This window comes from Medicago sativa, chromosome 1 (assembly GCF_051527215.1).
Source record: "Medicago sativa cultivar Bolivia chromosome 1, Bolivia_mono, whole genome shotgun sequence".
Classification (NCBI taxonomy): Eukaryota; Viridiplantae; Streptophyta; class Magnoliopsida; order Fabales; family Fabaceae; genus Medicago; species Medicago sativa.
The window spans coordinates 2,446,448-2,470,533 of record NC_140749.1 but is presented as its reverse complement, the minus strand read 5'-3'; the positions used below and the strand labels follow the sequence as shown (position 1 = coordinate 2,470,533).

General features: G+C 33.8%; 3 protein-coding genes and 2 pseudogenes across 4 annotated transcripts; 3 read left to right on the top strand and 2 right to left on the bottom strand.

Annotated features, from left to right (window-relative positions):
* Positions 1–1,202: 1,202 nt before the first annotated feature.
* EXPA11 (expansin 11) lies at positions 1,203–3,518 on the bottom strand. Its single transcript, XM_085754246.1, has 3 exons — positions 3,288–3,518; positions 2,716–3,037; positions 1,203–2,004 (listed from the first exon to the last, which is right to left on the bottom strand). The coding sequence occupies exons 1-3, from the start codon at positions 3,424–3,426 to the stop codon at positions 1,698–1,700; spliced, it is 768 nt and encodes a 255-aa protein (XP_085610372.1). The 5' UTR covers positions 3,427–3,518; the 3' UTR covers positions 1,203–1,697.
* A 2,696-nt stretch (positions 3,519–6,214) lies between these two features.
* LOC146951691 (putative 26S proteasome non-ATPase regulatory subunit 3) lies at positions 6,215–12,188 on the bottom strand. Its single transcript, XM_085754236.1, has 8 exons — positions 12,044–12,188; positions 11,772–11,956; positions 10,161–10,301; positions 9,936–10,072; positions 9,739–9,793; positions 9,554–9,664; positions 9,186–9,425; positions 6,215–7,012 (listed from the first exon to the last, which is right to left on the bottom strand). The coding sequence occupies exons 1-8, from the start codon at positions 12,114–12,116 to the stop codon at positions 6,497–6,499; spliced, it is 1,458 nt and encodes a 485-aa protein (XP_085610362.1). The 5' UTR covers positions 12,117–12,188; the 3' UTR covers positions 6,215–6,496.
* Positions 12,189–13,185: 997 nt separating this feature from the next.
* Positions 13,186–16,585, top strand: OTP51 (endonuclease). Its single transcript, XM_085754231.1, has 2 exons — positions 13,186–13,813; positions 14,518–16,585. Exons 1-2 carry the CDS (start codon positions 13,298–13,300, stop codon positions 16,357–16,359), a joined length of 2,358 nt encoding a protein of 785 aa, XP_085610357.1. The 5' UTR covers positions 13,186–13,297; the 3' UTR covers positions 16,360–16,585.
* A 3,322-nt stretch (positions 16,586–19,907) lies between these two features.
* LOC146951689 (uncharacterized) lies at positions 19,908–22,104 on the top strand (annotated as a pseudogene).
* A 433-nt stretch (positions 22,105–22,537) lies between these two features.
* Positions 22,538–23,604, top strand: LOC146951688 (E3 ubiquitin-protein ligase ATL23 pseudogene; annotated as a pseudogene). Its single transcript, XR_015032044.1, has one exon. The product of XR_015032044.1 is annotated as an E3 ubiquitin-protein ligase ATL23 pseudogene (transcript).
* The last annotated feature ends 482 nt before the right edge of the window (positions 23,605–24,086 follow it).

The window sequence follows — 24,086 nt, the reverse complement described above, 5'->3', positions numbered from 1 at the left end:
ATAAAATAATCTCAAAATAAATAAACTCAACAACCAAGATAAACCCAAAAGCATAAAATAAGTCTCAAAATATATCTAACAACCAAAATAAATCAAAAAACATAAAATAAGACTAAAAATAACAAATTGAAACACGAGTTAAGCAGGCCGCCACGCCCCGTACCCGTCCCGTTTTCAACGAGTTAAGTGGGTCGGCCCGCCCTGCCCCGTATTTTAACGAGACGAGCCAAGCCAACTATAGAAAGCGAGTTCAAAACTTCGACTCAGCCCGCCAAAAATAGCGAGTCAAACGGGCCGGCCCGGCGGGTCAGACCCGTTTTGCCACCCCTAAACAAAACAGTACTATGTACTCTAGATTCTCTTTCTCCGCTAACTGTAATACTAATCCCATGATCTTCGCACGATATTGTTAAACCATATATCTAACAACTAACAGTCAAAAAAAATGATATTCAGATCAAACAACTACCATTAAAATTTGGTTTTGTCAAGACCTAAGTAAACATGACAAATCAATACGTACCTTGTTGATACATTTTTTTAAGAGATACCTTGTTGATACGTGCAGATAAAATCAGCTTCTTATATATATTGCGTATAGCTTAAGGGATAATAAAATAAGTTGATATTTCAACCACACATTAGTTAATAGATACATTTTCTTTCAAAAAAAAAAGTTTTTTTAAGAGGAAATAAATGTAAATGCAGTCCAGACGTGAGTAAATTAAGAAATCGTCAAAATTTCCTATTGTTTAAATGTAAAACTTTAGTCCCCGGAAGCTTAACTCAATTCAAATGCATTTTATATGCAGGGGTTGGGGGTTCGAACCCCAGACACCCTACTCCTTCACATTTAAAATGTGTGAGCTCCAGCCACTAGGCAACCTGACAAAAAAAAAAAACTTTCACACATGAAAGAAACATTAGCCAAATTTCATGATTTGTTTTGTGTTGTCATAGAGGAAGAAATTCTACACAGTTTCTTTTTCTTGCTTTTTTTAACTCGGTATCCTATTAAAGAATCGACTAATCTGAGGGCATCGATCTCAACGTCTACTTACGGAGGCTATTTATAAATCAGGACAAAGCTTTGTATAGATTTATCCACTGAAATTATTCTACACAGTTAATCGCTATTATGTAGCAACTGTAGAATTTTTCTCAATCTCAAAAGCTTGGTGGAATTAATAAAAAATTAAACATAGACAATCAACAAGACTATATAAATTTAAAGTCTTAGGAAATAAATAATTTCCCAACTCTTGCGGTACAGCTAGAACAATAATATCCGTCCAAGAAATCCAAAAAAGCTAGAACAATAGTACTATTCATATTACAACAATGAGTTTTATAGTATATATAAAATCTAGAAACTTGAAAAATGCTTATTAATTTCTACATGCTTGATAGAGCTTCCAAATAAGAATAACAATTCATGCAAGCCATATGGCTTAATTCAGAAGAGGGGTGGCGGGCTGCTCCAGTAAAATAAAAAAGCATGCCTCAGCCGTTTTGATGATTGCTCAACCACCGTCTAAATATGCGACATTTTATCGGAAGCAGGCTTCTGATAGTATTTTTATTTTGAGCAGGGGCGAATTGAGAAATTTTCTAATGATTATGTGAAAATGTTGAATCCAAAATTAAACCCAAAACCCATAACTTTAGAACCCTTATGATTACTTTTTGGGGGTTATTTAGAACTGGATCTTGCTAGAGAAAGATTGGCCAAATTCCCAATTGGAAGGAACAATGTTTTGGAAAGTTCTGGTTACTCCATCAGTAGTTGTGACCTTGAAGGACATAGATTGACCATTCAAATAAGCATTAGATTGCCAATTTGCACCCCAATTTCTTGACATAGCCATCCAATCAGTTTTGGAACCTTTAATGGAAACAGATTGGATTGAACCAGCACCAGCCAGATTGCTGATCAACACTAACTCAAAGTAGTCCCTTCCATTCACACTGAACCTAACTCCTCCATGCTTTTTGCAAGGAACCCTGCCCAAAAATATAAAAACAATTTTATTGCAAGTTGAACCTAACTACTAAATTACTGAACACAACAAAATTTAAATCATAATAAACATAGATTATTTTCACAAATTGCATGGGTTCTCAATTGACTTATGTTATTTTTTGAAAAAAAGAATTGCATAAAATTTCAGCAACAAATTAAATGATTAACACAGTTTAAAAATTGGGTTAATTATGTTTAATGGATGGTTTATGAATATAAGAATGTGTCGCAACACATTAACTATCAGCTGAATAAAATTAACCACGATTTTAAAGTGATTAAATATACACATACATATATTACTCGATCAAACAACATTGAAATATATTATGATACTCATTAACCAAAACATAATTTGTGTATAAATATATACTTGAAAATCGTCGTTAAGGGTGTTTAAAATTGTGGTTAATTGTTATGAGTGGGTGGTTAATGAAGTATGACACTTTGTTATATTCATTAATCATCAAATGGTCTACGTTAACCACATATTTAAAATGCTTTAACCATCTAAATTGTTTCAAATTTGATGTCAAAATATCATTTTTTTTTTCCCTCAAAACTACTAATAACATGTCATTGATCTTATTAATGACATTAATATTATTGCACTTTTTTATGAGAGGATTGATTCTATTACATTATTAAATATTAAACCTAAGATAAAATGTAGCACAGATCAAAATTCTAACCTTTGGAATAAGACAGGGACGATCCCTCCTCTGTAGATTCCAATCTTTTCCCAAGCAGGTTGTGCCATATCAAAATGCTTTAGAGGTGGGTTGCACCATCCTCCATCGTCGTTTGGAAGATCAAAATTTGGAGGACAGAAATTTGTGGCTGTTATGGTAATAGATCTTCCTTTTATGCACCATCTTGGGTCTGTCTTATAATCACAAATGATTTTGTAGCATTGCCCACATGAAGCTCCATCATTAAACAAAGCAGTACTTAATGCAGCTGTTCTTGTCCCATACCCCGTTGAATATAGATTTCCATAACCACAAGCTCCTCCTGCATCACACATATTCAAATGATCGTTAGCAATTTTCAACTAATCATGACTAACTTGTAACGACCTAAAACAATATTCAACTAACTCTAACATGATTATATATATACAGAAAATTACACATGAGTGAAAGACATCACTACAAATAAAAGTGATGTCGCAGATCAAATTATTGTCATGAAAATTTTATTTTATAAGAAATCTAAAAAAACTAGAAATAAAATGTTGAAAAGTGGTGTGACAAGGGCTTACCCATAGTGCCTTCTGCGTCACTACCCCCATAAAAAGTTGCATGAGCATTGGTCCATCCAGAAGCTTTGAAGGCATAGGAATTTATTGTGAAACAACATAATCCAATGAGTGTGCCCAAAATAAACATAACTTTGGTCATTTTGATCTTGATAATTTGTTGAATGCCTAAAACCCAATGTAGAAGGATACAATACAAAAATGGAATTTGTAATTGTATTTACAATGATTGTTATTTCAATCCACAAAAGGTTTGGGTTTAAATAAGGGAATAGAGGGTCTAAGGTAACGATGGCACATGTGAGGTACTGCAAGATGAGATAGTTTTAATATATTAATGAGTGCAAGAATACAGAGTTTTGAAGGTTATTGAATTATTTCCATGTTCTCTTCAGACTTTGTCTTCCAACCCACATGCCAACGTAAGAGCCGTAAATGAATCAAAACCCACAACCACCATTTGGTCCTCTATTTTATTTTCGACCCTTAATTTTTGCTCATACCAGATCCCAATGTCAACTTAACAATAATAATTCTTATTTATAATTACACTAAATTCCTATCCTATTGCCTAACAAGCACAACCAATCAAACAATAATTTTTCAGCGTAACATGCAATTAAAACAATAATAATATAAAGAGTAAATTATTATACTCTCCCTTCAAAAATAATGTGATATATCACAAATTACAACATCTCCTCTCATGTTTTAAGACATACACGATCAGAGCCGGTCCTAAGATTTTTGCTGCCCTGAACGGAACAATAACATTGTGCCCTTTTATTTATTTCAATAGTTTTCTTCTTATATTTTTTGTTGCAAAAGATTCATTTTGACGCAGTCGGAAGCGTAGGCTAGCAAGCGCTAAACCTAGATAGAAAAGAACAAGTTTGCAAGAGACAAACTTGTGAAAATAGGGTTCCAGAATCCACTAGAAATTGAGAAACTCTCTCTAAAATATTATTGATTGAATAAAAGTTATCTCATAAGCTACAACTGTTAAGCTTAAATAGGGAAACTGCAAATAACAAACTGAAAACAAAACAAACAGATAATAAAATTAGGCTGAAAAAAAAAATTACTAAGGAAACCCTCCTACATCACATTTATAATCCATGTTTTCTAAAAATATATTCTCAATATAATTAATCAAACCAAATTAAAAAGATATATATCTATATAGTACTAACTACTAAGTAAATATAATAATTTTGGTCCCCCTAAAATAATGGTGCCTTGAGCTGCCGCCCCTCCTGCCCCCCATAGGGCCACCCCTGTACACAATCCTCCCCAAAAATGCAAAATTATATATTTTGATCCGAACTTATATCTTTTTTCGTTAACTTTTATTTAAGCTGGTTAAACAGTTTTTTATTTTATCAAAATGACCTTCTTTGTCCCACTTATTTTCACTTTCATGTCTTCCGTCTTCTTCATTCCATTGTGGATAGTTCATCACTCAGCCATCGTCACGTTTAATGTTAATATATTCTCTTATTTTTTAACAAGTTAAGCAGAAAAGATAGTACATTTTGCTATTGTTGTTGTGTTTTTGTTGGAGCTTAAAAGGGAGGGGAGAGTAATTTACAATAATATAAACGGTACTGAAAAAGTTTTGTTGAAAAAACAGTGCACTTTGCTATTGTTGCTAACATAATTTTGAGCGATTCTGTTTTTTTAAAGTGTTCACTTTATATGAAATGCTATACACAAAATTAAAATGTGAACCATACTATACATAATAAATTTTAATGAGATAATTTAATCTCTATTTTTTAATTAAAATTATTCTTTTACCAAAAATAGTACAAATCTATCTTTCAAGTATTTTTTTTAGAGGTTCACATTAGACACAACTTCAATACTAGTCTTATTTATTTATTTAGTTTTTTTACTGAGGTATTTATTAGTGATGAATGTGCATCCACACATGAATTCTTCGAGTGTACTTCTTTCGTCCTATATAGATCTCTTAGTTTATAGATATTCGCGGATAAAATGAGAGAATAGGTTTAGTTTTATGAAATGGGACAAGAGGCATAGATCGTAACACACACATTGTGTCACATGGAAATGCATGACAATGTCGTTTTTGGTAAGCTACATCCACATGTCCCATTTTAGCTATATAGATTGTCAGTTGTCTGTTTGCAAGCAACTATAAAATAATCACCGATTATTCATTCAATCTGAGAGAGATGTTTATCCAAGTAAATAAATAATTCACTCAATTGGACACTAAATATTGATTCATAACACTATATACGCCTGATCTAAACGAGTCCTTCTAGGCCATCCCTGCACCGACATGCAAATTCATGTGACAACGAAGTTTATCGTAGGTTTTACATATGTATATTACAATTGAAATGCAACATGATCGATCTGCGTTATCTTATGATTTTCTTCAATCATTATTTTTTTTCGTAGACTAAAAAAAGATTTAAACCAATGAGTGAAAATCATTATTTTTTATCGTAGACTAAGAAAAGATTTAAACCAATCAGTTAAGAAGAAGAGACCAACCTCCCATTACATGACGAACTAAGTTTAAATCCCAAATGAAAAACATGTCCACATTAAATAGCCAACAGTGCTAAAAAAAAATACCCTTCAAAAAACCAGTGCAAATAAATATATTACCTCTAGGTATATTGGAGAAAATTTATGAGAAAAAAAAAAAAAAAAAAAAGGAAAGGAAAGGAATTTGATCCACGTATTGCAGCATTTCAATATTATCATATATGGTTTTCAATGTATCAAACATTATCTATAATCATACAATAAAGAACGGAAAAACGTTCTACATATTCAAACTCGCAATTCCCTACTTCTCAGTGTGTGAGTTTTAACGATAAATTCTAGAACGAATGAAAATAACAGGTAAAAAAACCTACCGTCAAATAATCAATAAAAACGATATATAATTAGTGAAAACTCAATTAGTCATCTTATCAACAAAAAAGGAAAACTCGATTAGTCGTCCGCAATAATTAAGTACTTCCATTGTTTTTGGCTAATGAGTAAATTCTTTTTCCACAATGGTTCAAAATAAATAGTGAATATTTCAGGGATCTTCCATCTAAAAGGTAAACCCACGTTTCACAAAGATGGTATTATGGAAGTTCTCCACACGATAAACATGAGCAAAGGGAGCAAATGGAGAGATCCTGACAGCAATTGGTAAGATAAAAATAATATCATCATCATCAGAAGTCATCATCATCATCTTCCTCCTCAATATGCTTTGCCAGCTCTTGCTCTTGTTGTTGCCTCTCTCTCCGCTTCTCAGCAATTTCTTTCTCCTTATGTGTGTTTTTTGGAAAACGCAGTGCTTGAACAGCCTCATTGTGCATGTTAAGACAAAAGGCAATCCTAGAATTAAAGGCCAACTGAGGCTCATTTGTAGAGTAAATATCTCCAATTTCCTTGGACACCATCCATCCATTAGCATGATCCAATGTCGCATCAATTGCCCCATCACGGATAGCCTTTGATATAATGCTTTCAGCATCAGCAATGGGATCTGCAGAGCTCAACCTCAACTTCTGAGCTACATCGGCCAGTGAGATGCGAGAATATGATATACTGATGTTACGCAAACCAGTCCTGATGACATTATGACGCAATCGAACGATCAAATTATTGGTTCCATCTGTACTGAAAGTAGTAGCATATTTCTCTGCAACATTCCTAAAGAGCTCTAAATCACCAATCCTAACAGCCTGAAATTTCACAACATATACAAACATTACCACAAAGAAGCAAGACAGAAATAATATATTATGGTTATCAAAAACTTTCATGTTAGATTTGGAAAATTGAATGAAAAATAGTGGATTAAGATTTAGAAAATGAAAACAAATAACTTATAAACTGTGTTTTATTACAGAATTTAAACAAAAGGATAATTGTTTCAGGTAATTCAAATTTTAACTGCCACAACTTCCAAATCCTACCCTCAGGTGCATCTCAACAGCATGGACGATGCACCGTGACATTGTGTTTAACTAAACACAAATCTGTGACTTGTAATTAAGCACCAAAACTAAAAGCAACAATATACTATATTAAATTTAGAAAGTGTATACACAAATATTTATGAGGATATAAATTGGCTGCATAAATAGAGTCCCAGGTTCTAAAAAAACTGAGTTAAACTATATTAAAAAGAAAAAAAAAATGACATAGAACTTAAGTGGGTTTTCTAGTTTAAAGCTCTAGTCAACCTTATTTGTGTAAGAAATGATGTCTGTCATTTAGCTTCAAATTTCATAATAAATCAGCCACATTTTCTCAATTCAAAGTTTGTTCATAATATTTTAATTTGATACAACTCTTTAATAAAATTTGATGACTGCAGTGAGGAGAGTAATTCAAAAGTCAACAGTATTATGTTTGAAATGATGCTTGTCATTAGCTTCTCTCATGTTTCATAATAAAGCAATCTGATTTCTCAATTTGAAGTTTTGTTTACAAAATTTTGCTTTGATGTAATATAACTCTTAAATGAAATTTGCCACCTGCAATTTAGAGAGTAATTCAAAATTTCTGTGTATATTCTACTCCCTCCAGTCCTTTATACAAGAAACAAAAGACATAAAACATCAAGACCAAGAAAATACATTGAAAATAGTCATCTTCATTCAATACACTTCTACATTTAAAAAAATTCCATGAATACCCTAAATTAATTACTTTTTATTCCACCAACTTACTTTCTTTTAATATTCTCTCTCATAATAAATAAGGGCATAAATGAAATTTAGCTTCAAGCATACTTGAAACTTGGTCAATCTTCTTATAAAAAGGACAAAAAAAAAATTCACTTTTGTTTCTAATAAAAAGCACCGGAGGGAGTATTTCATAATAGTCAAATAAAAAGCACCGGAGGGAGTATTTCATAATAGTCAAATAGTAAAAAAAAAAAAAAAAAAAAAAAATATTATATGAAAAGATGCACAAAATAGGCCTCACTTCATTCAGTAGAATGAATAGCACCAGTCTAATTAATTAAGTAAATCAACTGATGAAAAATAAATAGAATGGCAATAAATGAGAAAGAAGTCAAAATGATACCATTTATATAAAAGAAATGCAGTACAATGATTGTTAAAGCGTGAAAGATAAGGATAAAAAAGTGGATCACAAAACGACCAGTTGGGGCTATTATCCAACACTTAATTTTTTAATTCACTTTCCAGAATTGACTGACTAGAACATTTAGTTCCCATAGGTTCAGCTTATTCTGAAATATATCAACAAGATTTGAACTCTTCCAGATTAAATTTCTTTCTAATTGAGTACTTTCATCAACCAATATTTAGAATAAGGTGTATGTTTCAATTGGCCTACATTCTGGCAAAGCCAAACGACAAAGGAACTATTGAGTTTAGGGCAGAGCAAGACCACACTACCTCTTTCAATGAAATCTGTCTAAATGCAGCACCTAAACTTCTTGGTTCACAATTTTGCTATTTATGTCAAAGTTTTGGTTAAAAAACATCTGTGAATGATTTCTTGGCCAATACGGTAAAAATTAAGGCTTTGGAGTTTAATAATTAAAGAGATAATAAAGAAGAAATAAAGAGTACATAGGGTGGAATAATGTAGCAAGGCACCGGTAAAAAAAAAGGAGGGTGCATGTGTCGAAAAGTTTGGCTACACCGGACCAGTCATGAGTCATGTGATCAATATTTTTTTCAACTGACACATCATAACTTTAAGACATATAAATTAGGATAACAGCAACTAGATATCAGAAAAAAGCAAATTACTAAAAGAACTATATCAAAATAAGAAGCTACAGAAATGACATTTAAGATTAAACCAATAAAATAAGTTCACTTTTACTCTGGACTTCAATATAACTAAGTATAGATGAAAATGTAAACTTACATTAGTAAGTTCAAAGTAAGGCCTCAAAGCTTTCTCCATTCCTTTCTGGACAAAGATAGTCCTCTCAGGAATTTCTCCCAAAAGTAAACGAACTATAATGGCCCATTTGTTACACTGAATTCGAAAACCCTGTGCTGCAACTGGTGCTTTACGAGCAGCCTGCAGGAGAGACTCTTTTGCATCGGTATACTCCAACTGAATGGTCCGAATTTTCCCGAGGTAGAAGAGATAGCGACAGAACTAAAACAGAATGCAACAAATGTAGACATGTCAAGAAAAGAGGAACAAAAAATGATTATGACCAACAATTAATTAAACCAAATGAAAACTAAAATATAGAATCATCAAGAAAGATCAACACAATATACCTGCTGGTTTGAATGTGCCTCAAATCGTGGAGCCTTCGACCTCAACTTCTCTGCCTGATCATATAGGTTGTAGTGGAGGTAGTTACGAAGTAACAAATTAAGAAGTGTTTCCTGCATGACATCACCAGGTAAGTATATGTTCCAAAACCTTTATAAATAGCACCACCAAGCAAGTCAACACCAACCTGACCAAGCTCATCATGGCGCAAGGTAGCAATCCGGTGCAACTGAAAGAGGGTGCTGAAAATAAAGATGTTATTTGGTTAGAAATATGTCAAATCGCATTCAGTTGCAAATCTCACTGTGTATTCTGCTAAACACATATGCATAACCATCCAGCTCTGAATTCATTTTTAAATTGCATAACAAGCACCCAACTCACCCTCGAATTTCAGCAAGATCTCCAGTAAGCTCATAGCTATATGAGTAATAAAAGTACAGTCTCGAAGCAATAACATCAACAGTTCTTCTATTCAAGTTCTTGAGCCGATCAATGCTAGCTGAGGAACAAGCTTTGGCCTAAATTGAAAAATTAAAGCAACCTCAGCATATAATCAATCATCATCAGAGGTCAATTAACATATTTGAAAACAGTATCCATTCTAACCTCATTGTATCGTTTCTGATCAATCAGAAAAAGAAGCACGAGGAAGTAACAGTAGATTTCTAGCTCTGGCAACAAGTGCTTGGCTGGAGTTTGAAAAGCTGCAGATGTTGCGGTGTCCACTTCCATCTCATGATCACCATCCTATACACCCAATAGAAAAGAACAAAGCTTGAAGACGAAACTATAAACTATAAAATAAAATGCTATATTAAAAGTATCATTCGTCAAAGGCAGTGAGTGACACATTCAGTTAATTATAAACTAGAGTAAAAATGTATCTCAACTCTCCAGTAGCGTTTTTGATAGGAACTGTGTCTCTGTATAAATAACTTAATTGGGGGCCCTGTTTGGATAAACAAGTTGGTGTGTGTTTGGTTCGACTTCTGGAGGAGTCAAAATTGATTCTAGGGGTGTAAAATTGATTTCGACATGTTTGGTTCCTCAAAAGTAGAATTGATTCTACTTGAAGCTACTAATTCTAGAACTGATTTTTACATTCAAGTTTATTGTTCAACTCACTTTTATATTAGCTTCAACTCAATTTTTGCCAAAATCAATTCACTCAATCAATTTTTCTCACCGCAGAACCAAACATACACTTAATTTGCCACTGATGCCATAAACGCTTATAAGTTGTTTCTGTAACAAAAGATGAAATAAAGCTAAAAAAAATTCATAAAAGCTATAAGCTGTTTTAGTATGTGTTTGGTTTAGAGTTTTGCAATGGCTGCCGCATGTTTTGAAGCCTTTTTGCCGTGATTTGGAAAAGCTACTATATGTAGCTTCACTGCAAATGTGAGTTCCTGCCGGGATTTTGGCTTGATGTGGAAATGGCACCGCACAGCCAAACATAGGCTTAATCAGTTATCTCGGAGAGCATGTCTGTTTTCATAAGTTCTCTCAAAGAGTCTCACAAATGATTATGTCAGTCCAATAAGCCAATCCAAAACAGGCCATAGGTGTGTATAGCACAAGTGTTTCTCATATAAGTGGGTGTATATGTATATGTGTGTATATATTCCTATAACAAAAACATAAAATCAGATCAAATTATTTTCATATAAACAATAAGTTATTTTCTTATTAGTCTCTCTCTTATAGTTTTCCTAGGTTTTCCTCTATCTCTTATAGTTATCTACTCTCCTTACTACATAATCTACAAATCTTCTCTCTGCAACCACATAAGCTGAGTATATCATAACCATGTATAGCATAAAGGCTTATCATCTAAGTGCTTATGCGCCGGTTTAGATAAACAGGTTATTTGCAGCTTATAGCACAAGCGCTTAACATGATAAGCGTTTAAGTATAAGCATGCATAATTGATTTTTATATCAAAAGATAAAATAACATTAAAATGTTTTTGTATATGGTACAAGTTGGTTTTATAATCCAAATTGGAGAACTTATGAAAATAAGTTGAAAAAGCTTATGAAAATGGTCATGGGCTGTTTTCATAAATTCTCCCAAACAATCTCACAAAACTTATGTATATTTCTAACCTACAATACAAGCTGTTTTCGTAAGTAAGCTGAAACCAGGTTAAGGACATTTGATAAGGTATTTGAAACATTGTGAGTAATAAATTGGAGAAAAGGAATAATTAATTACCTTTGAAATGGGAAGATAAGAAGATAAGGTAGAATGAGGAGGAAGAACATGATCAAGGAAAGAAGAGAGAACAGGAGCGGTGAGTTTGGACCTTAACGCCATAGTAAGGCGCACTGCACGAGATATTTTGCGAACTTCCTTCAAGTTGGAACCAGTTTCGATGATCGATGTTATATCCTTCAAATCTGAAAGCAAAAAAGAATTTTCAGTAAAATAAAATAAATGAAAGTGAGAGAAAGTGGTATTGATTTGAGTGAAGATAGAGTTACTACGTTGCAATGTGGAAGGAGTAGGAATAGATTGAGAAGGTGTTGGGCGATCTTTCATCTCTTCGTCTTGAGTCATTCTTCTTCTTCTTCTTCTTCGAACCCTAATACGATGGTGTGTGGGATACGAAGACGATGGAAACAGTTCACTGCGTTTTTTGTCAAACAAACAGAGACTAAAGTCTATGACCAATGCAACTACAACCAATGGGCTTTTCACTAATTAATGTTGGGCTTTCTCCCTAATTAATTGTTAAATCTACCCCCAACAATTCCATTGCATTATTTAACTTATAAATTTACACCAACATCTTTTTAAATGAATTAGCAGGACTTGAACCCACAAATTCTAGATCTAAACTCTATCCTTTTCTCACTAGATCAAAACATTGGAGTTTGCATTATTTCATTTTCAAAAGATAAAAAATATAATTTTCTATGTGTTTCTTCCTCGTATTGCACATTTCTTTATACGTACAATATTTGAAAGATTAAACACGCATTTAGTTCTTTTGAGTTACTATATTGGAATATGATCCCTAGACTATGGTTTTTACTTTGAATATTGTAGATACAAAAACAATATGGTTGAAAGGGGAGATCTTATTAAAAAGATAAATGATATTTGCACAACCATTTTATAACAACTTTTGTGACAACTTTCTCTCTCATACTCACATTATATTTTTACTTTCTCTCTCTCTATTGTTTTGGTTTTCGTGCCAATACATACTTTTCTTTGTAAAAATATGGTTGTCCATTATGTTGTCAAACAAATAGATGTTCAAATAACACAACTCTATTAAAAATAGTCTCACGACTTTACTTCAATAAATATATATTTTTAGTATGGTCTAAATTTTTTAAAATTTTGATGTAACTTTACAGTTTGATATAACTTGTTAATGTGTTTTGTACCAAAAAAAAAACTTGTTAATGTGTTTAATAGTTCATCATTTTTATTTTATTTTTTTGTGCAAGAGCAAATAAAATGACAAACTATATATCTATGAAGGTTAAGAGACTAATACATCCATGATCATGATATGTTATATGTTATGCATTGTCCATACTAACTGAGCTAAGCTGACGAGGTGCGAGCAAATAAAATAATAAATAAATAAATAGGGTGTGGGTGTGTGTAAGAAATATGAAGGTTTTAGAAGAAAGCCCTAGACAGCAGCAAACAAGAAGGGTTCTATCTAGCTAGCTAACTTGTGAATGGGAACTTGACAAACAAGATATTGTTGTTGATACATAATGTTGATGTTGCAAGCACCACTTCTTCTTCCTGTTGCTTCTGCTTCAGTTTCAACTTCAGTCATAACATTTTCCTTAAACCCTAACCTCTCTTCAATGCGTTCTACCTTCACACTTTTCCGCAATCTTACCCTCACCACTCTCCACCTACCTCGCACCCTCCCTTCCCTCCTCCACCTCCGCCACTTTCCGCGCAACTGCGTTGGCAACGTCGAACAATGGCTTCTCCATCAAGACCTTCCTGACAACAACGATATTTTCCGTTTCGCAGGGGTGGAGGAGGCTGAAGAAAACAAGCGGCTGCCGCGTCCGGAGGTTGAGGTGAAGGAGTTGAGTGAGGTGCCGGAGCTATGGCGGAGGTCCAGAGTTGCCTGGCTTTGTAGGGAGTTACCGGCGCATAAGGCGGGGACTTTGATTAGGATTCTGAATGGGCAGAGGAAGTGGTTGAGGCAGGATGATGCTACTTATATCATTATGCATTGTTTGCGGATTCGCGAGAACGAAACCGCGTTTAGGGTCAGTATTCTCTTTTCCCTTCACTTTCATTTCTCTACATTTTGGTATCTATGTTTGGTTATGCAGTGAGAATAAATGATTGTGTGAATTGATTATGTGAGACTATTCTGACTAAAATTGAGTTGAGTTGAAGGCAAAAGCAAGTCTCACCTCTGGCTCCTCCAAAGGTGGAACCAAACATAGACTTAGTCTTTTTGCTTGTGGGAATTGATTGGAATTGTACTCTTCAATTCAATTTGTTTTAGGGAGAATTTTAATATGATTGCTAGATATTCAAGAAAGAAATTGGCAATTTTAGTGAAATTCCAGCTGTTGAAACCAAGTCTTGGTTTATAGTTCTTTATGCTACAAAGCTTAGGGAGGAATTTAAGTTTTAGGGAAAGGTTTTAGTTACTAATATCGGTTGATTCATAGTTAGCATGCCTTTCTTTTTTCAGAATTGGTATAAAGCTTCCTTATTGCTAGTCTTGCATCAGTATCTATTATGTTTTTTTTTTAAAAAGAAACCTTGAATTTATTATGAAATCAGTCTTTTGTCCCTCCAGGTCAGGTATTAGTTGATTATTATGTGTTTCCTTCTACTGATTGGAATTAGTATATGGCTGCTATTATTTGTTTGTTTGATTGCTTAAGTTGAACATCTTAGAAAGTATTACCTTAAGCTGTAATTTGTTCCCAAATTTAATTATTTTTCCTGCTTAAAGGTATACAAATGGATGATGCAACGCAGTTGGTATCGGTTTGATTTTGCTCTTTCTACTAGGCTAGCAGATTACATGGGTAAAGAGCGCAAGTTTACAAAGTGCCGTGAGGTATTTGATGATATTATCAATCAAGGCCGTGTTCCCAGCGAGTCCACGTTCCATATATTGATTGTGGCTTACCTTAGTTCTTCTGTTCAAGGTTGTTTGGATGATGCATTTGACATATTCCACCGAATGATTCAATTGGGTGGATACCAGCCGCGTCTTAGCTTGCATAATTCCCTCTTCAAAGCTCTTATAAGCGAACCAGGGAACTTTTCAAAGCAGTACCTTAAGCAAGCTGAGTTTATATATCATCGTTTGGTTACAAATGGCCTTGATGTGCATAAAGATATTTATGGTGGCCTAATTTGGCTGCATAGCTATCAGGATTCCATAGACAAAGAAAGAATAGAAGCATTGAGGCAAGAGATGCTACGCGCTGGTATTGATGAAAATCAAGAGGTGCTAGTATCGATCTTGAGGGCCTGCGCAAGGGAGGGGGAGGTGGAGGAAGCAGAGAAAACTTGGTCCAAACTTTTGCAGTTTGAAAGCAACCCCCCATCACAGGCTTTTGTGTACAAAATGGAAGTCCACTCTAAGGTTGGTATGCCTATGAAGTCCTTGGAGATATTTAGAGAAATGAAGTTGAAATTAGGTAAGACAAGTGTTGCAGCATATAATAAAATAATTGAGATTCTATGCAAAGCACAAGAATCCGAATTTGCAGAATCAATCATGACAGATTTTGTCAAGAGTGGTCTGAAGCCCCTTACACCATCATATGTTTATTTACTAAACATGTACTTCAATATGGAATCACATGATAAATTGGAAGAGGCGTTCTCTCAATGCCTCGAGAAATGCCATCCTAATAGTGTTATATATAGTATATATTTAGATTCTTTGGTGAAAGTTGGTAAAATTGACAAGGCTGGAGATATCTTTAGCCAAATGTTTCGTGATGCAAGTATTGGTGTTAATGCCCGATCATGTAACATCATCTTACATGGATACCTATATTCAGGAAATCACTTAAAGGCAGAGAAGATCTATGACTTAATGTGCCAAAATAAGTATGAAATTGATGCCCCATTAATGGAAAAACTTGAATACATCCTGAGTTTGAGAAGGAAAATTATTAAAAAGCCAATGAGCCTGAAGTTAAATAAAGAACAGAGAGAAATACTGATTGGGATGCTTCTAGGTGGTTTGCAAATTGATTCTGATGACAAAAATAAGAACTATATTATCCATTTCAATTTTGATGGAAATTCTGTGAGTCATTACGTCTTGAAGAGTCATATACATCGCCAGTTTTATGAGTGGCTACATCCTACTTCTAAGCCAAGTGGTGACAGTAAGAACATACCAGATAAGTTTTGCACCATTGCAAGCTCTCATTTTGGCTTTTATGCCGATCAGTTTTGGCCAAATGGTCAACCTACAATTCCAAAACTTGTTCATAGGTGGTTGTCACCTTGTGTTCTTGCATACTGGTACATGTATGGAGGGCATCGAAATTCATCGGGGGATGTTTTGCTGAAGATTAAGGGAAGTCGTGAGGGTGTGGAGAACATTGTCAAAAAGTTCAAAGCCATGTCCATTGATTGTAAAGTCAAGGGAAAGGGAAAGGTATTCTGGATTGGTATTCTGGGAAGCAATACAACTTGGTTCTGGAAATTGGTTGAGCCATATATTCTTGAAGATGTAAGAGATTTCACTAAGGCAGGTGTGAATATAATGAGACAGGATTTAACAGAAACTCAAGATATTAACTTCTGTAGTGAATCAGACGAATGAAAAAAAGGTGATACTGCAATGATGATCATAGTTGGACTGAGGAAAATTTTTGCTTATGCCGGACTAGGTTATGCTTTTACACTGGTGGCTAAAAGCTGAAAACATGTTTGACTTTTGTACTTAGTGGTTTTTTTTGGGCTTAAGTAACTTCCACGGTTGTAAAAATGAAAGCCTTCTTGAATATTTTGATCACTATCCTTTGATATATCTTATTGTATATTCCTAATTTCCAATGCAAATGAGAGTTAGAAAGTAGATATTTTACTTTGTTGTCAAGTTAGTGATGCTTGATTTGGTGTGCCAAAAACTCCAAACCAGCCCAGACGGTGCTATGGGGATTCCAAATGCCATTATAGCTACTCTGCATATTAGTTAGCTTACGTTTCTTTCAACTTGGTTGTAATATTTCTTAAAATGGTCATGAAAAAAATGTGCTACCAAAACACTCTTAACACTTATTTTCAACATTTGCATTACTATTACCCCTTGAAGCTGTAGATCACTCCTATATAAACACCGTAAGCACCAAACTTTAGCTAAACCCATGCTTTCAAATGGAACAACTCTCACATACTCTCTGTTGGGAGTAAAACATGATTGTTTTCAGGATGATGATGCCCGCATGGTGGTTAAAGTGATGACTTGGGAACCTTGAAGAAACTTTTGCCATGTATTTTTTATTTTCTTATGTATGTAGTTTAGTTTTTTCATATTAGTTTTTGTTTTGCATATATAGCCCATAGCATAATTCAGATTTAATTGTAGATATTTATTTACATTTTATAAGCAGAGCACTAAACCCTTTTGAGACACATTACTAGTTCTGGTGCTTCAATTTCCCGCATAACTTATGTCTTTCTATTATTCTTGTCAAGTGAGTCCTGATGATCATCTGATTCCTGCCCTCCTAGTCGTATTTACTTTAGTTACTTTTCTTGTGTTGGTTTATTACATTGTTATAGTTTTAAAGTATTAATAAATGGTTCAACTCAAGTAGTTTATAAATTTTAGTTAAGGGTACTATTTTAGTTAAAAGGAATACATTGTCTTTACATATAATATCATTGTACAATTACAATATTAGTTTATTGGTAATTTGAGTATTTGCAATAAAATTAGTGATATGCGGGAATAAAGATTTGTCATTCCACCCACTATAAGATGAAGATCAATCTTTTCAAGTTAGTCAACGCAGCTAAAACTTTTGAGATGTCTCTTCTAGCATACATTTTCCAATCCCACTTAACTATTGTTATTTCAAAGCACCATGAATCAACAGATTCCTCATCAACCAACCCTGTATATTATCAATGCACACCCACAGCACAAGTTTCATGTTCATACACAGTGTCATTCAAAATCATCGGCTCCTAGCAACAATTGATGGATCAAAATGGCAAGTGGAAGTAGCATTTGGCGTAAATGAAACCAGATGCATAGAAAAAGTATCATTCATTATAAAGCATTTTCACATAGAAACATGTGAATGTGATACTTGATTGGTTAATAATTTCCAAGGAATTAACGCACGAGTGCAAGGATAAACTAAACAAATTACCAGTTGCATGCATTAGTGTTGCAGCTTAGTGCGAACCGGGTATCATTTGCATGCAACTGTAGAGACTACTATTTTGAGTGACCGCAATGGCTTTAACACTGTTGTATTTTTAGAATTGAAATTGAACTCGAACCTCTTGTTAAGTTGTGAGACTTTACCGTCTCATCTAAGTGCTCTTAGGTTCCAAACTTGCAACTTGAAAGAAGGAAAGCATAATTGATGATGTTCAACAAAAGCCAACTCATTTTGAGAAAAAAGCATCTGCCTACAATCGGTATGTATGTACTTTATGCTAAGCAACGTACACTTCAGTCTTTTTAAATTGTGAATCTTGGAAAGGTAATGTAAGGACATAATCTATAAGGTTTATGGACGACTAATGTCTTTGTATGATTTATTGTGACGAACTTAACACATACTTAAAATACTCAAAAAGTGGGACCTTTGAGTCAACGACCAACACGACGCTGACTCATACCGCATAATTCTCAATTGCTAAAGTAAAATTTTGGAGTATTTCTGTGGAGAAACTTTCACAAAATTAAGCCATAAAATATTAGAGGTAAAAACTTTCACGCAATGATTTATCAATAAATTAGTATTTCATTTTTTTTATTGCAATCCAATGATCAATTAAGCCATAAAATGTTTATATCTGCAGTTATTTTCTGTTCAAATTCCTTTTTTTTAACAAAAAATGTAGGATTCTTTAACTCTTGAATGATTAAGCCATTGAGGAACCAATTTAAAATTCTTATTTTGAATTTAATTAGGATGATATAGATTATGAAGATAAAGAACAGTAAGATTTTATATTTGGGATTTTACTTTTTAACAAATTTAATAAAAAATTGTAATTTGATGATTTAGACTTGTCACCTCAACATCAAAATAACCACGTATATAAAAGCATTTTTTAAGAGAGTTGAACAAAATAGACTAACAACGTAAATGTTTTATAACTTAAAGGACCAACAACACGACAATCGATTTGAGTTTTGATTTGGCCAATATTTAAGAGAATTGAAAAGAAAACACTAATTATGTACTTGTCTTATAACTTAAAGGATCACCAACACAACAACTCATTTGAGTTTTGACTATGTCAAAATTGATAGCTCGACTTAAACTCTTTATATTTATTTTTTTATTATAATGATTATTTTTCTTTTAAGTTTTCTTAGATTCCATCCAATCAAGGTAATCATACTCTAAACACCATCAAAAAGTTAATAAGGACACATTTTTTAGTTGAAATTCAAATATTAGTTAATTACGTACTGAGAGTCAAATTTCTTTCACTAAATTCAACCTTACTTGATTAGAGAAAGTCTTTATAAATTTTAACTTGAAGTAGAGTCTAAAATAAAATATAAAATAATAAAGAGACAAGAAAATTATAAATATAAAAATAAAGTAAAAACTTTTCATTTTTGAAAGAAAAATAAAGTTAAAGCATGATTAAAATACAAAGATGCATGATTAGTTTAAAACAGAGTTGCTAAGGTATTAGACTATGTGCAATGGGCTTGTTGAAGCTGACATTAAACAAGAAAAACCACTCTGGTGTGTTGAACCTGTGTTGAAGGAGCTGTTGGATGAGAGAGATGATGAACCGGTTAAACAAAATTTAACCTGCCATCCGATGCCACGTGGCGCGCTTGCATTGGACCAAACGGGCGCGTGTAGAACACGCGCAGACAGCAGCGTGTGAGCTGCAGGCCAGTTGAAAGAGAATCTGGTTTTTGGATGACGTTGCAGACGTGGCGCTTTCTGATTGGTCGGGAAGATTGTTATCCTTTTAATTATTTAATTCAACAATTTCGTTGAAAAATAATTTTTTAAAAAAAAAAAAATTACCAAAATTCATGATTTTTTTTTTCCTCTATAAAATTATTTAATTCAACAATTTCGTTGAAAAATAATTTTTTTAAAAAAAAAAAATTACCAAAATTCATGATTTTTTTTTCCTCTATAAATAGAGACTTGGTTCATTTGATTTGGACACAGAAAAAAAACCAAGTTTTTCACTATCTTCATCTTATTATTATCTTTCTATTAGCAAACTAAGTGAAGTTTTAATCTTCTTTTTTGTGAAATGGATCCCAATAATAACCCTTTCAACAGCCAAAATTATTCTAATTTCCCATTTAACTATGAAAATCCCAACAATCATCCAAATCCAAATCTATTTTTCAACCAACGTCCTCAAAACATACCTCAAAACGTACCTAATTTTGGTTTTACACCAAATTTCAACCAGTCATCCTCTGTTCCAAACTTTCATGGATATTATGGATCTATGATGAGACATCCATCTCAAACACCCCCATTTCATGGTTATATGCCAATGGAGAATGAAAATTTTCCCAGTGGTAGTGCATCTCAATTTCCTGAATTTTCAACACAAATAACTCCTGGTGGCATGGCAGTTGCTGATGAAGGCACTCCAGAAGATTCAACTCCTAAGAGCAAGAAAAGTAAGGAACCAGCATGGAACACTCAACAAAATTTGGTGCTAATTAGTGCATGGATTAAATATGGAACAAGCAGTGTTGTTGGGAGAAACCAGAGAGGAGAAACATATTGGGGTAAAATTGCTGAGTATTGTAATGAGTATTGCTCATTTGATTCACCCCGTGATCTAGTTGCATGCCGAAACCGTTTTAATTACATGAACAAAGTAATAAATAAATGGGTTGGTGCTTATGATGCCGCTAAGCGTTTGCAAGGAAGCGGTTGGTCGGAAGATGATGTGGAGGCAAAAGCCCAGGAATTATATGCATGTGGGAAGAATGTTCAATTTACTTTAAAGGAAGAATGTCGCGCTCTCCGTGATCAACCACGTTATGTTAGTCAAGTAGGAGGAAATGTTGGCTCAGGAAGTAGTGGATCTAAGAGATCTCACAAGGACTCTGTAGGATCTAGTGCTCGTCCAATGGGTAGGGAGGCAGCTAAAAAAAAGGAAAAAAGCAAAGCAAGGACGTTGCCTTGGAGGAGGTGAAAGATGAGTGGGTTCAATTCAAAGAAATGAAGGTGCAAGAGATTGAACACTTGAAAGAGTACACTGCAGAAATGAAAGAGTACACTGCAGTGCAACAAGAGAAAAATAGATTGAAGAAAATGAAATTGTACGTAAAGTTAAGTTCCCAAGAGCATCTCAATGACAGGAAAAAAGAAATGTTGGAAAACTTGGAGCGTGAGCTGTATAGATTCTGTAAAGGAATCATACGATTGTATGAGGCAGTGTACCTGAGAGCACCAACCCAAGATGACCTTCAAAGAATACTACATGTTAGTGAAATGCGGGGGTTCCCAAGGATGATCGGGAGTATTGACTGCATGCACTGGGAGTGGAAAAATTGTCCTAAAGCATGGGAAGGTCAATTTACTAGGGGGGATAAGGGAACCACAACAGTTATTCTTGAAGCAGTTGCATCTCATGATCTATGGATCTGGCATGCCTTTTTTGGATGTCCAGGAACTTTGAACGATATTAACGTTCTAGACCGGTCACCGGTGTTTGATGATGTGGAACAGGGTAAGGCTCCAAGGGTGAATTTCTTTGTGAATCAACGTCCCTATAATATGGCATACTATCTAGCTGATGGTATCTACCCTTCTTATCCAACTTTCGTCAAATCGATTAGACTTCCTCAAAGTGAACCCGTTAAGTTATTTGCAAAACAACAGGAGAGCTGTAGGAAGGACAACGAACGTGCTTTTGGAGTGCTTCAAGCTCGATTTAAAATCATCCGTGAACCAGCTCGCTTGTGGGACATAGCTGATTTGGGTATCATCATGAGGTCATGCATCATATTACATAATATGATTGTTGAGGATGAACGAGATACATATGCTCAACGTTGGACCGATTTTGAGCAATCTGAGGGAAGTGGATCTAGTACACCGCAACCATACTCAACCGAGGTGTTACCCACTTTTGCAAATCATGTGCGTGCTAGATCCGAGTTGCGTGATCCAAATGTTCATCACGAATTGCAAGCAGATCTAGTGAAGCACATATGGACAAAGTTTGGAATGTTTCGTGATTGAAGATGATTTGTATCGTACTAAATAAATTGCTTGTGTGTTGTGTGCTTTTTTTTTTCTTGCATTTTAAGTTATTTGTGTGTTGCGTGCTTAGTTTGTTGTATTGCATTTTAAGTTAAGAAAATAAAAATAAATTATTTAAATAAATTTTGTTTTTACAAAAAAAAAATGTTAAGTGTTTCTTTATTTTAATTTAATTATAATCGATAATTGTAATTTTATGTAATTATAAAAACAAAAATATAAAATTAAATAAGAATAAGAAATAAAAGGTGGTGGGGTAGAGTGTTGAATGAAAAAAAACCATTGGAGATGTTAAAGTTGAATGAGTGTTGAATTAAGAGAGAGAAGATGATGTGGAGTGTTGGGAATTGAAAAAGTGGGTGTTGAAGGGTGTTTAATGTTGGTGACCATTGTAAATGGTCTTATAGAAGGAGAGTAACATGCGGCAGAGTGTAGGGCCTTGTCCCATAAGAAACAGGATATTGCCAAAACTCAAAGCGCACACAGATACATTACATACATACACACACAAATTAAAAGAAGGAAAATAATTCTTGATCAGCCAAAACCATTTTACCACTAAAGAAAAAAGAGAGGTAAAAGGAAAATGAGATGTTGAATATGTATATGATTGCTTTTAAAAGAAGACCAAAGTTACTACTAGAAAACAAAAGGAAAAAACAAACCCAATCCATCCCAGCCATCATTCCCATTTCCCATACCATACCACAGCACACCCTCTCTTTTCTTCTCCACACTCAATAAACAATAACAATCCAAAAACCTCAATCAGTTAATTAATTAATTAATATCAATCTTTCTCAAGAAACCAAGAAAAACCATCTTGCACATCAAATACACTTAGAAGAAGCATAAAAGAAGAAACCACAAATTCATTCATTCATTCTGCAACAACAAAACAAAGACATTAGGTCGCAAAACTGGAGATGTTAGATGCAATACTGATGGCACTATTCCTGCCTTGCATAGGCATGGGTGTCATCTTATTAGTCTACATGTGTCTTCTTTGGTACGCCACAACTCACCCTTCCACCATCACCATCATTCTCAAACCTGTCATCAACACCGGCCTATCTCCATCCGACCTTCAAAAACTACCTACCATCACCGGAAAAGACCTTTCAGCCGGCCCCGAATGCGCAGTTTGCCTCGATGACATAACAGAAGAACAAACTGCACGTGTGATTCCAGGTTGCAACCATGCTTTTCATTTGGAATGTGCTGATACATGGCTTTCTAAACAACCTATTTGTCCTGTTTGTAGAGCTAAACTTGATTCTACTCTTTTCATTGCTTCATCTCATCATGATCAAAATCCATGCTAGCTAATCAATGTCAACATAAGATACTATCTTGTTTACTTTCTTTCATTTTTTGATATTATTGTTGGTTGGATTCATTGGATTGGAAGTGAAACAGAGGATCGCTGGAAGAACCTAGCAGCTCTAGCGATCAAAATCAACGTGCCGTATTTTTTATTTTATTTTATTTTATTTTTTCAGTTCTGTGTTTTAAATAATATTAATTGTGTTGGCTGCATATTAGAATATTTATTTAAAAATTAGATTAAAAAAGTGATGGACTTAGGGGCGTAGCTTGTTTTCCAGAAATTTCTTCTTTCTTCCAGAAATAACAAAGTATTTTTTTTTTTAGTCTTTAATTGATTGAACTGAATTTGTTCATGAATGGAAATAAATAAAGAAAATTCAACTTCTTGTTTTTTCCTTTTTCCTTTTTATACGTGAATTAAGTGTTGTGTCTACACAATACTTTCTTCAAGAGCAATTTTTACATAGGTGCACAATCTCAAATAAAAATTACTTGCAAACATAATTAAATAAAAAAAATACCGTAAATAATTTATTGATATCATTTTTGTTATTTATTTATATGTACCAAAACATTTTTGATGTCGAGTTGTGCCTAAAAATAATATTTCTCATTAAATGTGTAGCACACTTATTTTGGATAAGAATTATTATTATTATCACGCTTGGTAAGATAACGTTACAATACGCAAAGATATATACAAGGACCACGCAAGATACATACATTACATGATAGGAGTGAGTATTACTCCATAAGTTATTGA